This window comes from Mauremys mutica, chromosome 1 (assembly GCF_020497125.1).
Source record: "Mauremys mutica isolate MM-2020 ecotype Southern chromosome 1, ASM2049712v1, whole genome shotgun sequence".
NCBI classification, from domain to species: domain Eukaryota; kingdom Metazoa; phylum Chordata; order Testudines; family Geoemydidae; genus Mauremys; species Mauremys mutica.
In genome coordinates this window covers 153,796,545-153,815,894 of record NC_059072.1, presented here as the reverse complement: position 1 = coordinate 153,815,894, position 19,350 = coordinate 153,796,545, and the positions used below count along the sequence as shown (strand labels likewise).

Genomic DNA, 19,350 nt, shown 5'->3' with positions numbered 1-19,350 from the left:
GCTCCACACACGGTTCCAGGAAGGTGGCTTTCTGCATCTGAAAGTTCTGTAGCCACTGCTCATCATCCCACACCTGCATGACAACACGATCCGACCATTCAGTGCTTGTTTCCCAAGCCCAGAAACAACGTTCCATGTTCAGCTGCTCTGTGAATGCCAAAAGCAATATAAAGTTGCTCCTATCCATATCACACAGCATGTCAGGCAACTGGGAGTCTTCTTCAATTAGGAACTTTGCAACTAACTGCACTGCCATCCACGATGTCTTCATGGCAGTTAACAGAGCATAGGAGAGCAATGCGAGATCCATCCCTTCTCATAAAGATGCCAGGGTGCACAGCAAAGAAGGGCCATTGAAAAATGCCACGAAAGAAAGTCGGAAGCCCACCAAGTTCTGGGACAGAAAGCAATACATTACAGGACACTGAGCCAAGTCCCAAGATGCACCATGATCTGGTCCACCTTCCCACAACACCTAGCGACAGACGGTATTGAGCTGGTACCCACAGTGCAATGCTCACACTGTCGATGATAGTGCCCCAACTGTGGACGCCCTCTGCTGACTTTTATTATGCCGATTTCTGAGTGTCGACATCACTTTTGTCAACAAAACTTGGTAGTGTAGACAAGGCCTAAGAAACATAGGTGTGTGTGTCACCTCTCTGCCTGGGTAGAATGAACAGAGTCAGTAGGAAACTGACTGAAATCAACCCAGATCAACAAGGGGTCCAAGAGAAACAATTTGAGAAACAGGGATTGATACTCTCAGTAGGGAAGCTGAGCAGAGACCCCCCCACTCAAGAACAAAGGGCCGAGAGGTGTGAGATGGGAGAATAAATGAGGGCTCTGGAAAAAGACTGTGGGCTCTCTCTCCTGGGAACTGACTAAGGAAGGAAGTCAGAGAAAGAGACAGAACCTGAAAATGGAGTTCACTACAGCGTCACTGATGAATTATGGCTTGACCAGAATGCTTTAACCTTCATTTCTCTATGGTAACCTAAGGACTTCCAGTGCGGTGGTCCAGTTGACTAATAAATCCCAATCTGTTTTGAACATGCTGTTTGGGGTGTCACTGCAAATACTGGGTCAGGTGCATTAGTCCCTGAAGAGTACACAAATCTCTAATGCTGATGACGCTTATTAAAAAAAAATACATGTTAATTAAATCTGTGACTGCTCTCCTTGGGAGAAATTGTATCTCTTCTGCACTGCAGTTTTATCCTCATTCTGCCATATATTTCGTGTCATGGCAGTCTCAGATGATGACACAGCATATGTTGTTCAATTTAAGAACACTTTCACTGCAGATCTGACAAAAGACAAAGAAGGTTTGTCTTTGAGATTTGAGATTTCTAAAGATGGCTACAGCACTCGACCCAAGGTTTAAGAATCTGAAGTGCCTTTCAAAATCTGAGAGGGACTAGGTATGGAACATGCTGCAAGAGAGTCTTGAAAGAGCAACACCCTGATGCGGAAATGGGTTTTTATGTGACTCAGATGATGAAAATGAATGTGCATCAGTGCGCACTGCTTTGGATTGTTATCGAACAGAATCTATCATCAGCATGTAAACATCCTCTGGAATGGTGGTCGAAGCATGAAGGGGAATATGAATGTTTAGCATATCTGGCACGTAAATATCTTGCAACGCCAGCAACAACAGTGCCATGTGAATTCCTGTTCTCACTTTCAAATGACATTGTAAATAAGAAGTGAGCAGCATTATCTCCATAAATGTAAACAAACTTGTTTTTCTTAGTGATTGGCTGAACAAGAAGTAGGACTGAGTGGACTAGTAGGCTCTAAAGTTTTACATTGTTTTATTTTTTAATGCAGTTATGTAAAAAAATTCTACATTTGTAAGCTTCACTTTCACAATAAAAAGAGATTGCATTACCATACTTGTATGACTCGAATTGAAAAATACTATTTCTTTTGTTTATCTTTTTTACAGTGCAAATATTTGTAATAAAAATAGTAACATAAAGTGAGCACTGTACACTTTGTATTCTGTGTTGTAACTGAAATCAATATATTTGAAAATGTAGAAAGCAACCAAAAATATTTAAATAAATGGCATTCTATTATTATTTAACAGTGCGATTAAAACGGTGATTAATCATGGCTTTTTTTAATCTCATGATTAATTGTGATTAATTTTTTAAATAATTTGACAACCGTAATGTAAATGCATTCTCATTGTTTTCCAAAATACTGGAAGTAACTGCAGGTTGAGAAACCATATTCCTCTGTTTAGGGTGGGGTAGCTCCTGTTTGTCTGGCAAACATATTTTAAGAATTACAATTTCAGTATATGTCCATAACTTTGCATCAGTTACTTGCACCTATATTACACAACAATACTAATAATCAGTCAGTTATGAGCTTTCCATTGACATATTACATGACATTTTTCAGAGACAGATTATGACAACACCGAGTTGGGTTATACTGGGCTGGGCAGGTCAGCTGATACTCACTGCTAGATATCAGGGCACCTTTTCCCCTCGGGCTGTGCTTCATATCCCCTCTCAACCTTTTTTTTGCTAGACCGAACAAGCCAAACTCTTCCAGTCTCCTCACATAAGATAGGCTGTCAATTCCTCTGATCATCCTAGTAGCTCTTCTCTGTACTTGTTCCAGTTTGACTTCCTCCTTCTTGAACATGGGTGAACAGACTTGTGAAACCTCCAGATGAGGTCTTACCAGTGCCTTATACAATGCATTAATGCTTCTTCTCGATGTCTAGTGGGAATGCCTTGCCTAATATGTTCTAGGATGGCGATTGCCTTTTTCACAGCTACATCACATCTGTAATTGCTCAGAATCTATATGTTGACAACCCTGGCCAGCGCACACTTCTTTTTCCACAGAGGTCAAGGTATCTGTGTTGTCAGTTCCAAACTGTCTCTCTGGAAACACCACATTAATCTGCACAGAGATCAGGAAGCAGCTACTTGCTCCTCCCTCTCCACTGACTCACCCTCCTGGGGCTAGTAAAACAGATTTTTTCAAACAGCCAATCTAAGGCCTGCCTACCAAACATCCTCATTTCCTGCCCCTCTGTAGTTCCCTGTCCCCCCTCCCTGCTCCTCACAAAGTTCTTTGCCTCCAGCTCCTGCCAGTCCCCACAATAAAACAAAAAATTTGGGTAGACTGGCTACTGACTATTCTGCTGTATTCACAGTAAACCTCTGTTATAGTAAACCTACTATAACAGACACAACTCATAGCAAGCAACATGAGTTATTACATCTTTACGCCACAGCTGTATAAAGACTTGGACTAGAAATGTCAGTGGTTGCTGTTCACCAGGAACCATGGTGTAAGCACATTGTCTTGAACTACATAGATAGGACCCTACCAAATTCACAGCCATGAAAAATGCATCACGGACCGTGAAATCTGGTCTCCAACAGTAAAATCCGGTCTTTTGTGTACTTTTACCCTCTACTATTCAGATTTCATGGGGGAGACCAGTGTTCCTCAAATTGGGGGTCCTGACCCAAAAAGGAGTTACAGGGGGATTGCAAGGTTATTTAGGGGGGTTGCAATATTGCCACTATTACTTCTGCACTGCCTTCAGAGCTGGGAAGCTGGAGAGCAGTGGCTGTTGACCAGGCACCCAGCTCTAAAGGCAGCGCCGCGCAAGCAGCAGGGCCCTATACATAGGCAAGCACAAAGTGGCTGTGCAGAAATCCTCTCACTTTTTTTTCTTTATTGGCATATATGCACTATAATCCTTTCAGTCTGCAAATCCATGCAAGCTAAAAAGTGAACATGTTCTTAAATGTCATATGCAATTTGGGTCCCCCAAAGGTGGGTGAAATGTATATTATATATATTTTCCAGACCTGAAGATCTCTGTGTAAGCTCAAAAGCTTGTTTCTCTCACGAACAGCAGCTGATCCAATAATTACCTTCCCTATCTTGTCTCTCTAATATCCTGGTACAAAGACAGCTACAACAATACTGCATGAGACATTTTTACATGCATCAAAAAGACTCCACTAGAATCTTTTTTCAAAATGCCTATTTTTGGCCCACAACCCAAATGACCCAATATTTTCTGCACTCCAACAAGGCATAGCAAATGTCAAGAAAATCCACACAAGCATGTGGACTTTAGAGGACTCTGAAGCATTGTTCTTTAAACAGGAAGGACAGAAGCACAATGGAGGGAAAGGACTCCTGTATACATCCATTTGCAGCATAGGAGGGCCTGAACGGTGTGAAATGGCCCATTCATTGCAATGAGACGTTCTCAACTGAATGAGAATACCCCATGGAGGTGACTACTAACTGCAAAAATAGCTCTGAGATGTGTGACCTGCTCAATTCATCTCAACGCATCCCCCCAGCCCCCGCATGCTTTAGATGCTGTGGTATGCACAAAGGATGCCTGTTCTCAGCTCCCCACCCAAAAGGGCAAGCCCCACCCAGAACTCAGCTCACAGGGAGAGGGTCCAATGCTTGTAGCTGGACACATGCCCCTCAGAACCTGGCACACACTGGGGGCAGTGAAAGGGCACAGACACCCCCAGAGAAACGAGGCCTCTTCATATGAGGGGGGACTCAGCCCCCCTGGAGGGGCAGGAGCCCCCCATATGTTGGCACAGACATGGGAAGGGAGAATGTGGGATTGACAGGTGCCCCTGACCCTAGTCTATCCCAGTCCTCGTGCCACTCAAATCCACGTCCTACTTCCCAATGTCCCACCCCCTCCACTCAGGAATACCCATGATGCAAAGCAACTGTAACAGAACTACACCATCACCCTTGCAGGTCTTGTTGTAGGGGTATGGCCAAGGAAACAGAAGACATTGCCAAAGTGCCACTGTATTCTAGCTACCTTCAGATGCTGAAATAGTCCTTTGGGGCCAGGGACAGCCATGTTTAAGTTACAGCAGCTGTGAATATGCTCCAAATTCTGCCAGGCAAACTGGTCACCAGTTTTTCTAAAAGATATGTTTTTAGTTCACAAAGGAACTATTTCCGGGAAATGCTATGGTCTGTGTTCTATAGGATGATCACAATGGTCCCCTCTGTCCTTGGAATCTATGAGGTCAGAAGGGATCACTGTGCTTGTGCAGGAGGTGAGACTAGATGATCACAGTGACCCGTTTGAACTACAGCAGATCTTTTAGAAAACATCTAATCTAAATTGTAAAATTGCCAGTGACTGAGAATCTACCATAACCCTGGGTAAATTGCTCCCATGCTTAATTACCCTCACTGCCTTTATTAGCAGTCTGAATTTGTCTAGCTTCAATATCCAGACACTGGATCTTGTTATACCTTTGTGTACTATACAAAAGAGCCCATTATCAAATATTTGTTCCCCATCTGGGTACTTAGGACTGTGATCAAGTCAGCCCTTAACCTGCCCTTGGTTAAACTTAAATGATTGAGCTCCTGGACTCTACCACTATAAGGCATGTTTTCCAATACTGTAAATAAGGCATACATTTTTTAACAGCCGCGGTAAGTAACCATTGGAACACTTTACCAAAGGCTGTGGAGCATTCTCTCTCTATCACTGGCAATTTTTCAATCAAGACTGGATGTTTTTCTAAAAGATCTGCTCTAGGAATTATTTGGGGGAAATTTTATGGCCTGTGGCACACAGGAAATCCGACAAGATGATCTCAGGGGTCCCTTCTCAGGCTGGAATATATGAATCATTCTCAAGGCTCTGCTCTGAATCCTCTCCAATTTATCAACATCCTTCTTGAACTGTGGATGCCTGAACTGGACACAGTATTCCTGTAGGGGCTGCACCAGTATCAAGTATAGAGGTAATATAATTTCCCAACTCCAACTCGATATTCCCATTTATGAAAAATCTAGTACATACGAAATGGCGAGGATTGGCATTACAATCTGTACTGTTTTGTGTGCATGTGTGTCTGGCGTCTGACATTTATGAAAAAAATGTGAAATTGCCAGTAGGGAGGTGTCACATCAGAGAGTAACAGAGCTCTCATGACCGCTTAAGAACACAGAGCTAATTTCTTGGCAATATAGTGAAATCTAATCTTTATATGATGGGATATCCACAATAGATTCATAGATTCTAGGACTGGAAGGGACTTCGAGAGGTCATCGAGTCCAGTCCCCTGCCCCCATGGCAGGACCAAATACTGTCTAGACCATCCCGGATAGACATTTATTTAACCTACTCTTAAATATCTCCAGAGATGGAGATTCCCCAACCTCCCTAGGCAATTTATTCCAGTGTTTAACCACCCTGACAGTTAGGAACTTTATAGTAATTCTCTTCTCGCCTCTGTATTTCAACTTTTTGGTAAACTATTAGTGTAGATAAGCCCTTCCTAAGGGAAAGCAAAGCCTGCTGTCTGCAAACAGTTCATGCAACATGCTGTTTCACTGACTTGAAGAGCTGTACTTTACAAATTCAAGTCAGTTGTAGGACAAAAAGGTTCATTCCATTTCACTGGCATGCATCACCATAAGTTTCTTTAAGAAACCTGAACAAAAGATACACTGCATATCAATCTTCTGGAAAAGGATTGTTTTGATTATCTATGAATAGCCTATCAGGTATCCCACATCCCTATTCCTCTATTTTCAATGACAGCTTTCAGAGTGAATTTATCCACCTGAATTTTATTATCATCTCACCCAGAAAGAGATGCCACTTTGATGATGGTTATCAAAATAAGAAAAGACAATCACATAAAAGAACTGTTTTATATCTGAGGCCAGCAAAGGTAAACACAATAAATAATTGGGCTTTTTATGCTGGGTAGATTTAATATAAGTAGCCTAGTTCAGAGAAAATAAAATGATAAATCATCCCTTTTATGATGTTAATAAATAAAATAGATGAGAATACTTTGTTAGGATGGCATATAGCCCTCATCCTCCTACACGCATGCAAATACCACTAAAATAAAGTTTGCTTTGTTCTTTTTACATAATACGATTTTTTAAACATAGCAATATGCTATGGTGTAAATTTCATACAATTTCAGGCTTGTATCATTTGTAAAGAATGACCGTCTATCCATTACTAGGGTTCTGTTATTTTAGGACTTTTTTTAGTGTTTTACTTGTTTGCTGCTGCTGGGGTTTCTTTATTTGGTTTTATCAATCAAATTTGGAGTTTTTATGATCCACAAAGTTCCACCTTGTAAGAAAAAACAAGAATTCTGGGTTGAGGGGGTGAGTTTAAGCAGTTTTTTATCTCTCTGGACCATCCATTCTTTGTGCCAAACAAGAGAGAGCTGATTTATGAGTTTAGAAAGTCCACATAAAGCTTTTCATTAAGTAGCCAGTAATTCTGGAAATGTATATTCTGAGAGAATATCTATCTGTAATTTGACAATATCCTTAAAACATAGTTAAAATCAAAGGGGATTACAAAACGGTATTCAACGAAACTCTCAAAGTTCTAAAGGAAATACCTGACAAACAATTTTCTAGCAGTTCAGAGCAGTCTACGCCAAATAATCAAGGAAGGAATTTGTTTGTCAAAATGCAGAGGGAGAGGATTAAAGTTTCACGTATTCCATTTTAGCCAAAAGCTTTTGAGGTTAAAACTCAGAATCCAGGTTCAGTCAGAGAGAAAGAGTCCTTGTAGTGGTAAAAGGAAGTGATTAATTTTCACGTGACCTGAGAGATGAAAATCATGGAAGACAGGCTTCCCAAGAGAGAGCGCTGATGACACCATGAAACAATGGATTTGAACAACTTTCTATTACTTGTCCTCGTTATGGAGAAGCCAGTAGACTTCATAGTTAAGGCTGTAGCCCAGTTCCTATTATAAGCCCTCTATTTTTCACTCCTCTCTAAAATCTGCAAATAAAGACTTACGGGGTTGAAAATCAGGAAGGTGATTCTGGAGCAAATGTAAAACTTTTCTATCACATTTCATGCAAATTGAATGAGGGGTTCCTGAACTATGGATCTCCCATAACTGATTGGCATTCTGTTTGCAAGTTCTTATACCTTTATGTGCTCACTCTTAACTTAAAAAGTACACGGGGTACAGGCAAACACACATCAGTGAACTCCACTGGATCAGCATTATGCCCTTCATTGGTTTGGGGAGCACCCAAGTACAGAAAATAAAAGATTTGGAGTTCTTTTCTGGAACATTAGCTCCAATTAACCATCTTCAGATTGCTGCAATATAAGGAGGGTTATCACTGCCTGCTAATGATCCACACAAAGTTCACCAGCCAGAGAAACTGCAATCAAGGGTAGAGCTGATACTGCATCCCTTGAGTGTGCTTTAGAGAGAGCCCCTCATCCATAGTAGACATGGGCAAAATGGAACCACCACCATTACTTTCAATATCAAAATATCCTTTGGTCTACGTGAAGGAGCACCACACTCGGAGCAAGGAGACCATGGAGGCAGATTCATTTGACTTGAATGGGCCTCCACAGATTTACACTCGCTGAGGATCTAGCCCCATTAGCCCACTATTACTCATAATTCTATGCAGTTTACAAGCTGCCTTCTTGAGGAAGACTTACCCCTACTTTAGGGAGAAGCGAAGAGTCTCCCATCTCGCAAATGAAAAACAGAGGGCGGACCATGTCACACATGTGTAGCTGGAATAAAACTGACATCTCTAACATGGCAGGTGAAAATCTCATCCATACAGCCACATTGTTGCTTAAGAATAATAGACAAAATCTATTTGCTTTGTTATGCTGCCTGCAAATATGATTATTCTTGCATAACCCATTCTCACAAAGCACTTTGAGGCCAACAGCTATAAGTAAAGGAAAAGTATCATTAAAAAATAAATATCACCTAGGAGTCCTAATTCCTCTGCCCACTAGATACTACTCCCTTCCAAAACTATTAGTAAAACGCAAGAATCCTGATAGCCAGCATTCTACGGCTGCCTAACAAATAGTTGAAACTGAAGTTCTGTGTACTCCAGCAGGAAGAGCTCTGCAGAAAGAGAAAGAATGGTTTTACAGTTAAGTCACTGATTGGAGTCCAGGAGACATGGGTTCTGTACTTGGCTATACTATAGACTACCTATTTGATGCAGTTAAAACAGAATTCTCAGAGATTACCACTAACTGTATGTTACCACTAACTGTGTGTTCTTTATTTTCTGGGTACCCAAACTTCACACACTACGGGTTTGATTTTCAGAAACGCTAAGCACTCAGCAGCAACTGAAAGCTATAGGTGAACACCTTGAAAAATCAGGCTCTAGGTGTGTCAAGTTAGGCCTCCAACTATTGAGGCACCCTAATTAATGGACACTTTTGAATATTTTGTCCATAAACCTGTCCATAACTCAGTTCTCCATGTGTAAAATGGAGATAATACCTCCATTTCTCACAGGGATGTTGTGGAGATAATTTCATTAATGTTTATGAGGAGCTCAGATACCATATTAATGAACACCACAGAAAAGCCCAAGAATAAAGGATTTGAGTTGTGTGCAGTAAATAAGTCATGAAGCCACACATTGAATTAATAAAAAAGAAACTCTAAATCAAGTAAGCATTTGAGCACTGGCACTGGAGGTACCATGCATTGCCCACCCTATGCAGTGAATGAAATAGGGGTCCTTGTGGAACTAATAATATGTGTCAAGTATCAGAAGTGTAGCTGTGTTAGTCTCTATCCACAAAAACAATGTGGAGTCCAGTGGCACCTCAAAGACTAACAGATTTATTTGGGTATAAGCTTTTGTGGATAAAAAAACCCACTTCTTCAGATGTTTTTTACCCACAAAAGCTTATGCCCAAATAAATCTGTTAGTCTTTAAGGTGCCACTGGACTCCTCGTTGTTTTAATAATATGTGATCATGTAAGTAAAGGCTACCTCAATAGTGCATATGCAGAAAATGACAGAATTAACACTGCATGCACTATATAATTGAATGGTCATTTTTCCTGACAAAAATGATACCACAAGCTTAAAATATAGCAAAATTTAAACACAAAAACTGTTAAATGTACAGTTAAGTGTCCTTAGCTACTCATGCTAAACATAAGACTTTAATTTCCCAAATTCAAATCTTGGAAAAACAGGAAATGCAGAGTTAAGGTTCTCCCACATAATCCATTAAGAGAAAATTAGAGTTACAATAACCGCCCCCCCCCACACACACACACACAAATACTGGAACAACAGGAAATGTAGAGTTAAGGTGACATGGCACACAGTTCAACCACAAACTTTAACTCTGTTCTTGTATGGATAGAAAGAGAAACTAAGAACATTACAACACCTTATCGATATCTAACAAAAATCTACTACTTTCTCTGTGCCCATCACTACTCCAAATCAGGACTCCCATTCATACATTCCAACAGGACCCTCAACGTGGTCTGACAGTGAGGAATTTCTACTGGTTGACAGAAATCACAGTGGTCACACTGAGCCTTTCCCTCATTATTTACTGGTTGCACAATCACAATTAAAGAGTCTAATAATGAATTACAGCACATCCTTAAATTACTTTTCTACAGTTCACGCATGTGACCAAAGGAAAATATTCCCCACTTCCAAAAGAATGATGCAACAAGCTGCTGGCTTCTAAATCAGAGGTGGGGATGAGTGGTTGTGATGTGGGGCAGTATCACCTTAACTCTGCAATTACCAGTTTTGGTACATTTGTGGAGGGGGAGGGGTTGTACACAGCCCTCATAAGGAAAGCGATGGACAGGTGCTGGCCTTCAGACAAATTGCCTTGCTGAGGATATTACACAGTGTAAGGGAGTGGGATATGGGTCCCCATCTAAAGAGAGGTGACAGCTGGCAATCTGAGACCCGATGTAGCACTCCTGGAGGGGGCCCTGGAGCAGAGTGTTACAGATGCTATTACCCCAAAACTGTGACAGATGGCCCCCTGGTCATTCTGTCAGTTAACCCAATGGGATATATACAGCCTGCTGATTTTATGTGGCAAAAAGGGTGAGATCACAAAGACAAATCAGTGAGTCTATACGAATTTTAAAGGCTAAGCTATTAATGAGGCAGAGGTCCTTGTGCAAGGCCAAATTAATTTAGCATCTCACGAAGGGGGACACCTAGATCTCACTGAAATTGTTACTACTGTGTTATGTCTAGAGTAATACATGCACTCCCTATCTGCGCAGGAAGGCAGTTGTCACTGCCACACATTTTGTGAACACTCAGAACACTGATGCTAGCCCAAAAGACAATATACACAATTAATAGTACAGTTCTCTTATTACAAATCTGCCAGTCTAGTGTAGACAGGAGGCTCCTGAGCAGCCCTTCATTTGGGTAAAATTTGGGTGTCTGACCTAGTTCTGCAGAGAAACAATTAAAAAGAACCCAAGTAACACCACTTTTTGGAACTTAAGGTTCTGGTTCTCTCTTCTGCTCCTTCAATTTCCTGGTCACCCACCTACTTTTTATATGTCCCCCACTTTCCCATGCCTGAGTCTCTCGAAATACTCTCTTGCCCTGCTTTCTTTTTCCTAATACCATGTCTCCTCCCCCTCACGCTCTCTATATACTCTCCCTCTTAGGTTCTATCATGTGCAAAACAGGAGGAGCCAGAACCAAACATCCTGAAAACAATGACAGATGGCAGCAACCTTTACTAAAATTAAATGTTTATAAGTAGGGTGACCAGACAGCAAATGTGAAAAATCGGGATGGGGGTGGGGGCTAATAGGAGCCTATATAAGAAAAAGACCCAAATATCGGGACTGTCCCTATAAAATCGGGACATCTGGTCACCCTATTTACAAGGCAGTTGCTCCTGAAATTATGAAATATTTTAAACAAAATCTGAAATCACAAGACTGGTGATAAAACCACAAGAACTAGCTACTCTGCCTCTACAACTACATGAGAAGAAGGCAGGGGGCAGGGCTTCTTAGGCTGCTTGGGGGAGAGGAAGGAGCTTGCTCTGTGACAGCAAAAGCCAGAACTTGTCTCTATGGGCAGATGGTAAGACACAGCAGGACTTGTCTCCAGGGTGAGGGTACAGAGCTCACAATGTAACAGACAGGGTGGGGCTTGGATCCATGGGGAAGGGGACAGGCTTGTCATATAACAGGATGGAGACTCTCCCAGACTAGGAGGAGGAGGGGTTTGCTATGTAACAGAGAGAGGGCGGGGCTCATCTCCATGGAGCCAAAGTTTATTATGTAACAGGTGGAGGAGTGGATGTCTCGCCACAAGGAGAAAAGCTTTCTTTGTGACAGGGAGTGTGGTGAGAGAAGGCACCTGGAACCTGCAGAACCCAGGAAAGAAGATGACACCGCTGCTGTCCTGCCTCCTACTGCTTCTTATTCCACATGTGCTTGCTCAGCACCTTGGAGTCATCAGAGTCATTCCAGAGAAGGGAGGGGATTACTGCTTCCTCTTCCCTTCTCACTGGGTGCAATCACTGCAGGATAAGAGTGGCAAAAACAAATGGCTTCAGCCACATCAGGATCTAACTTACTCAGCCTTGTGTTGTCTTCCTTCCTCCTTTGGCGAGGAGGATTGTGATGGTGGGGGACTCAGCACTAGAATCGCCTCAGTGAGGAAGGGTAACTGCAACTTCTTCGAGAACGGCAGACTCCAGAGAATAAATGGAACACAAGTGCTATTAATCCTTGGTGGAGATGCCCCAATATCCCTCACAGGAGGCAGTGGATTGGGCCACAACTGGGGTCACTGTGAGGAGAGCATTACTCCTGTAAATCTGCTCAATGACATGGACATAATCTATTTATTCTTCAAACACTTGGGCAGGCTCTTGAGATACAATATGGGGCTCATGTTCATCCTTGCCGTAGGCACAGTCGTCACTGGAGGCTACTGGGCAGGAAACATAGAGAAGAAAAGGCAGCAATACATGAAGTGCAGATGCAAAAATGAAGAAGATTTTGATGATGTAACAATTGACCCTGATGTCCTCTTTATCTGTGCAAGTGTAGTAATGTCCTCCTTCATGCTGCTTGCTCTCTACTGCTTCTACGATAACTTAGTGGATATAATGATAGGATTTTTTAGCTTATATGCATCCATTGGGCTTTACAGTTGTTTGTCTCCCTCTGTGAACAAACTCCCAATTGGAGAATACAAACTCAATTTACCATATTTTCACAATGGTCCACAAGTTAGGACATTGTTCCTGGCAGGATTTTCTGTCTCCATCACTATCACATGGATGATCTTCAGAAATGAGGATCAGTGGGCCTGGGTCCTGCAAGACTTTTTAGGAATCTCTATCTGCCTTTATGTTCTAAAAACAATCCGCATGCCTACCTTGAAGAACTGCAGTTTGTTTCTAGCCGCTCTTTTGGTCTATGATGTGTTTTTCGTATTTATCACTCCTTTTCTAACCAAGTCTGGGAAGAGCATAATGGAAGTGGCAGCTCTCGGACCATCTGACTCTGTCAGTCGTGAAAAGATTCCTTTTTTGTTGAAGGTTCCAATATTATCCTCTGCATCAACCTTTAATGACAGCCCCTTTACTATACTTGGCCTTGGTGACATTGTAATTCCTGGTTTCCTGGTAGCCTACTGCCACAGATTTGATGTTCAGGTGCACTCCTCCAGAGTCTATTTTGTAGCTTCTACCATAGCTTATAGCTATGGCCTCCTGGTGACCTTTGTAGTGTCAGCATTAATGCAAACGGGTCAGCCAGCTCTACTCTACTTGGTGCCCTTTACGCTTACCACTAGCCTGATTGTTGCTCTTCTGCGCAAAGAACTCACAATTTTTTGGACAGGCAGTGGTTTTACAGAGGACTTATCTTGTCCTTCCTCAGGGATCAGCTATCCAGATACCCCAAGAGATTCAAATACAAAAGTGTGTCAACAAGAAAGGGAAGAAAAACTGATCAATTTCACATTCAGTGAAGAACAGCTAGATAACTCCATTGTAGTGACAGAAGAATTGACCGATTTCAACATATACGTTGAACAGAACTCAGACTCCATGCTATGTAAAGAAGAACCAATCAATCAACATGATGGTAAGCATAAGGGAGAAATTCTCAAAGCAGAGAAGAATGAGTCAGACTCTATGATAGAGGAAAAAGCTCCACAAACATACCCAGAAAACCTCGACATGTAATTATAATGCTGGTTTTGCAATCACTGAAGAGTCTGCCTCGAAAATGGATCAAAAATGCAAGAACATTCAATCTCAGTGCAGTAATAAACCTATAACATGTAAATCATCTTTGTAAAATGCAGTGCTTTAATGTCTTCTGATATGTGCATGTGACAATTTTGACTAGACATCTGTACCATTTTGTTGTTGTTATGCTAGAAAGGTACAAAGATTTTTTTCAAGTAATTTTATTAATGTTATTTTTAAAAGAAAAGGATAACCACTTTTACATAACTAATTCTAGGTAATAATGATGTCAACATAAATGAACACATTGAAATAAAGAACTCGTACAACAATATAATGTATAACAATTAAAACAGGAGTCAATTAATGAAATGATAAAAAACACAACTATAAAGTAAAAACAAAAGGAAACTAGGCTACCCAGGATAATACGAAAGAGCTTAGGATACAATGTGAAATATTGTCTTCAAGGTCTAGAAGTTTTCATACTGCCACAAACGACCCAGTCCTTTGTTTTCCATGTAAGAGTTCACTATTCAAATCCCAGACTCATCTCTCCCCATCCAAATGTTACACTAATATATAAAATATCTGAAGATCCATTTTAGTAAACTGGAAGTCTAAACTTTCAGGGAAGGTTCAGCTGAATATTTTATTTATATTTAGGCATTTCAATTATGACTATCAGCATAGTAACTGTGCCTCACAAACATTAATGAAAATATGCCCTACCTGAGGTTATGGGCTTCATGAATAATCAATGGATGAAGTTTTGTATCCTCTATTATGCAGGTCAGACTAAATAGTCATAATTGCCCTAAAATCTATGAATAATCCATATTAATTCCATTTTATAGGTGGGGAAAATGGAGGCCTTGAATAATTTTCCCAAGATCATACAGGGAATCTACTGCATAGCTGGGAAGAGAATCCAGCTGTCCATACTCCCAGTTTCTGTGCTTTAACCATAAAATCATCCATCCTCCCAGTACAAAGGGAATAGAGCAGAAAAGTGAATTTGGTTTGATGCACTGAAAAACCCCTCTCTCCTCAAGTTAAAGATACTGCAGAACTCTGCATGTATCTTCCCCAAGAAAGCTTGGGAAGCATCCAGATGTGACAGATACCGCTACCCGAAAGATTATAATGTCATTGTTCACCAAACAGGTACTTAATAAAAGTTTTGTGAATAAACAAAGGATTGTACAAGTCTGCACAATTTTAAGCCAAGGAACTAGCTGCTAAAACAAGACACTGTAAATCAATTATGTTATTTTATTATTTTCCCATAGTACAACATTTACATTTGTAACACCTAGGAGTAAATGTAGAAGAACTCTGATTGGAAGAAGGGATGGTAACAGATATAATCGTAGTATAAACTCTTTTAATTTCCACAGTACTCCATGATCAGGTTCCTCCACCACAAAAACAAGCACAGTTGATACTAATTTTTCCTCCTGTGAGCAATTAGCAGCAGAGTCTTTAAAAACTGAAATACACCATGCAGACTACCATCCCATGTCTACACTCAGAAAACCAAGCTTCTATGAAGGTGTGTTAGCTAACATCTTTTAAGTAACATACTGTGTTAAACAACTTAGCACTCAGTGTAGACAGGAACAAGCTATGTTTTGAAATGTGGGTTGATCCGTACGCTGGGTTAAACACAACAGGCTAACACCTCTTTAAATACAACAATTGTCCTTGTCCAAGCTAAGAAAAAAATCTTGTTAGTTAAAGCATGTTAGAAAACACGTTAGTTAATACATTTTCTAACATGGCACATTTCCCTACTGTAGACTAGGACTTAGAGTTAGTTAAACTGCCACAACCAATATTTTGTTTCATGATTAAACAAACACCTCTATTCTCCACGGTTGTCAGTGCAGCATCTTTCACCAGCACTAAATTTATTGTTTTAAAAACAAAGAACCAGAATGAGATTCAGCATATAATCCCCCAAACAGTCAGCAGATGGCAATAATTTCCAGCCACTGCTGACAGAGGCAAGTTTTATACCTGTGAGTTAGAGGTAAAAAGCTGAATCAATTCTGAGAATACTGTCCCATATATCCAACCTATATTTCACGATACCATGCAGGCTATATAAAGGTGAGGTGATGGCCTTCCAATCCAAAACTGGATATAGTAGAAGTTTTTCCCAGCAATCCCTAGGCAGAGTGAAGTCTAAATGTAGCCCTGATATAGAACAGGCATAATTCACAATGACTTCAGTGGGAACTGTACTTGTGAGATGAGTTTGGTCCTGTGTGCCTCAATCTTAGCCTATTGTTGTAGCAGGGTTATGGCTCCCTACACAAAAGATACCTGAGAAAACTGTCAAGGGTTTCTGCATTCAGGTACCTGTGTCCCTTGGGGAACAAGTGACAGCTGAGAAAAATTCTCTTTTGAGAGAGGCGGAACATCTTGAAACAAGGTATTTGTAAGCACTAGAGTCTAATGACTAGATAACTAGGGTTGAGGTGGCTACTTGTGTAAGAAGGTTCAACTCTGTTAACAATGAAGTTGAAAAAGCCTTGATAAAAAGAGCAAACTGGAGAAGGCACAGGCTGCTTCAAAGTCCTGGTAAAGGGTCTTCAGTTAGCCTAGAAATATTGTACAGTAATCAGCTTTAGATGAAGGTTCCATGATCTCTGTAGAGTTGGGTAACACAGCCCATCCTACTTATTATATTAGCTCAAAAAAATACTGTGAAGCCAACAACTTCAAACCTTCCAATTGTGCAGCTTTCATTTGATAGACTACTAATTTCCACAGTTATGGTTTCCTTACCTCCTGTCCTGAAAGGTAATATGCTGCTAGAAGACCACCAATGAAGCGAATATTGACTTCAAAAACAGACACCTCTGAATTCTGGGAAGAGAGGAAAAAGTAAATGTTTAAAAAGCTTCTCTATACAACAATCAAGGTATCAGAGGAAACTGTTATCATTAGGGTAGGCATAGATACAAATCCAAATGCACACAAGGACTTGTAGTTTGCTAATATTTGGATTCACAAGGACAGCCCGCTGGCAAATCTTCATGACAACCACCACCACAGCCTGTCTGCAACTCCCTCCTCCTGGCCAGAATCCCTCTCCCATATTCCTTCAAAAGTGCCAGCATCCCCACCTACAGCCCACCCGCACTGTCCTATGTGCCTCCTCCCACTCTTTTCCCTTGAGCTTCCATAATTCATTTTCAGTATCTGTAGAATAATGATAACCACGAATAGGTACTTGACAGCCCTCTAAAAATGGAATTGTCCCATTTCACTTCAGGGTTCCAAATACAATGTATAATTTTTAGACCTAAATTATGGGAGAAAATCCTTGCCGTTCATCCACTCACCCTTGTTTTCTGTGAGAGAGCTGCACAGAAACATATGACAAACTGGGAATTCTGGGACAATGTTATCTGATTACAAAAATCTTATCACTTCAGTATTAATGAAATTCTCATAATGTACCACAATGTTAAAATATATACCTAATGCATATTACATTTAAGTTTAAAAAAATCCGCAATGAAAATATATTTGTCCCAGGAGTTAAGATTTTTCTTAAGGTAACTAAGCCAAAGGTCTGGAAGGTAGGCCATGCTCATTCTTGCTATCCTAAATCATGAAATGTCTCATTCTCTCTGCTTCCTATTGTTATTTTATGCGCACCAGCACAGAAGTAGGCAAAGGAGAAACCTTACTGAACTCCCCCGTGCAAGAAAAACACTGAAGAAAAAAAAAAAACCTGACATGGTAAAAGGTGTCAAAAGACAGCCAGATAAGCTCAGGATTGGAGGGTAGCAGGAAAATGGCCACATCTGTAGATTTATGTAGCATAAAAAGACATTTGTGACATCTTCACAAATCTCTGTTTAGATCCCCTCCCTCCCAAATCCCTACATTAAAATGGATTACGGGTTGAGAGTACATATCAGTAACATAAAGTTAAAAATGTATAGGATCTTGCAATAATCCCCCAAACAATTCTATCCATGCAATAACCATACAATTATAAATAGTGAATAATAGTATTTGTATTCCAGCATTAAACTGATCTTTAAAGACACTTTAATGGACACCATGTTGTCGTCACAAAGTAGAGTTAAGGTTGCTTGGGTGCCCTAACTGTGCATTTCCATAATTTAACACATTTGGATATCTTTTAAGCTTAACTTTCTGAACTTCCTAATTTAGGGATAATTGATTTAGGGATAATTACAACCCTCCTGCAGTTTTTTTAACTTTGTATTACTAATATGCACACTCAACCTTACCTCCTTATTAATTTAGTTTCTGTCTGAGAATTTCCTAGATTTTTAAAATTATTAAAAATTGAATACATGAATACTGAATAAAGGTATGCCTACACTGCAAAACAGGTTATGTTTTTAATTTGGGTTAGCTAACATGGGGAGCTAACTTGAGTTAAAATAGCAGTGAAGACACAGAATCTCAGCTTTTAACTTCCGTTTGCAGCTCAAGTTCAAGCCTGTCTCCCACATTCGCCTACTCAGTCCTTCAGTCTACTAGCCAGGTGAGCTTGGGACTTTATATCCTGTCCCAGAATCTTTAATTGACATTCATCTCTTCTCCAAAAAAGCCTCTAGAATTTGCATCATATGAGTTCTGGCATTTAGCATGTGGCCAGCATAATATCTTATTGTATTTCCCCATCCAGGTTTGCATTTCATATACTGCATGTACTACTGTACCATATTATCAAATATCAGAGGGGTAGCCATGTTAGTCTGTATCCACAAAAACAACAAGGAGTCCAGTGGTACCTTAAAGACTAACAGATTTATTTGGGCATAAGCTTTCGTGGCTAAAAAAACCACTTCTTCAGATGCATGGAGTGAAAATTACAGATATAGGCATAGATATAGTGCACGTGAAGAGAAGACAGTTACAAGTGGAGAACCAGTGTTGACAAGGCTATTCAGTCAGGGTGGATGTGGTCCACTCCCAGTAATTGATGAGGAGATGTCAATATCAAGAGGGGGAAAATTGCTTTTGTAGTGAGCCAGCCACTCCCAGTCCCTATTCACTAGCCCCTGGCCTAGCCAGTCCCTACTAGCCCATCAGAAGAGTCTGTCCTATCTTGGGGACTCTCTTTCTGCCTCACCACCCCCACGCACATGATAGTTTTGTGGTGATCTGGAAGCCTACTTTTGCCGTCTCCAACTCAAGGAATATTTTCAACACACCACTGAACAGAGCACTAACCCACAGGAACCCTCCTACCAACACTACAAGAAGAAAAATTCTGCGTGGACTCCTCCT

At 40.7% G+C, this 19,350-nt stretch overlaps 2 protein-coding genes across 2 annotated transcripts in view; one reads left to right on the top strand and one right to left on the bottom strand.

Moving 5' to 3' along the window:
* The window catches only part of MAN1A2 (mannosidase alpha class 1A member 2), a 307,506-nt gene that overhangs the window by 112,665 nt on the left and 175,491 nt on the right, over window positions 1-19,350 (bottom strand). The window contains exon 5 of the mRNA XM_045000927.1: window positions 16,858-16,938. Within this exon, the coding sequence (XP_044856862.1) occupies window positions 16,858-16,938 (81 nt within the window). The remainder of the gene's footprint in view (window positions 1-16,857; window positions 16,939-19,350) is intronic.
* LOC123358402 (signal peptide peptidase-like 2B) lies at window positions 12,054-14,161 on the top strand. The gene has a single exon (XM_045000928.1). It carries the CDS (start codon window positions 12,241-12,243, stop codon window positions 14,053-14,055), a length of 1,815 nt encoding a protein of 604 aa, XP_044856863.1. The 5' UTR covers window positions 12,054-12,240; the 3' UTR covers window positions 14,056-14,161.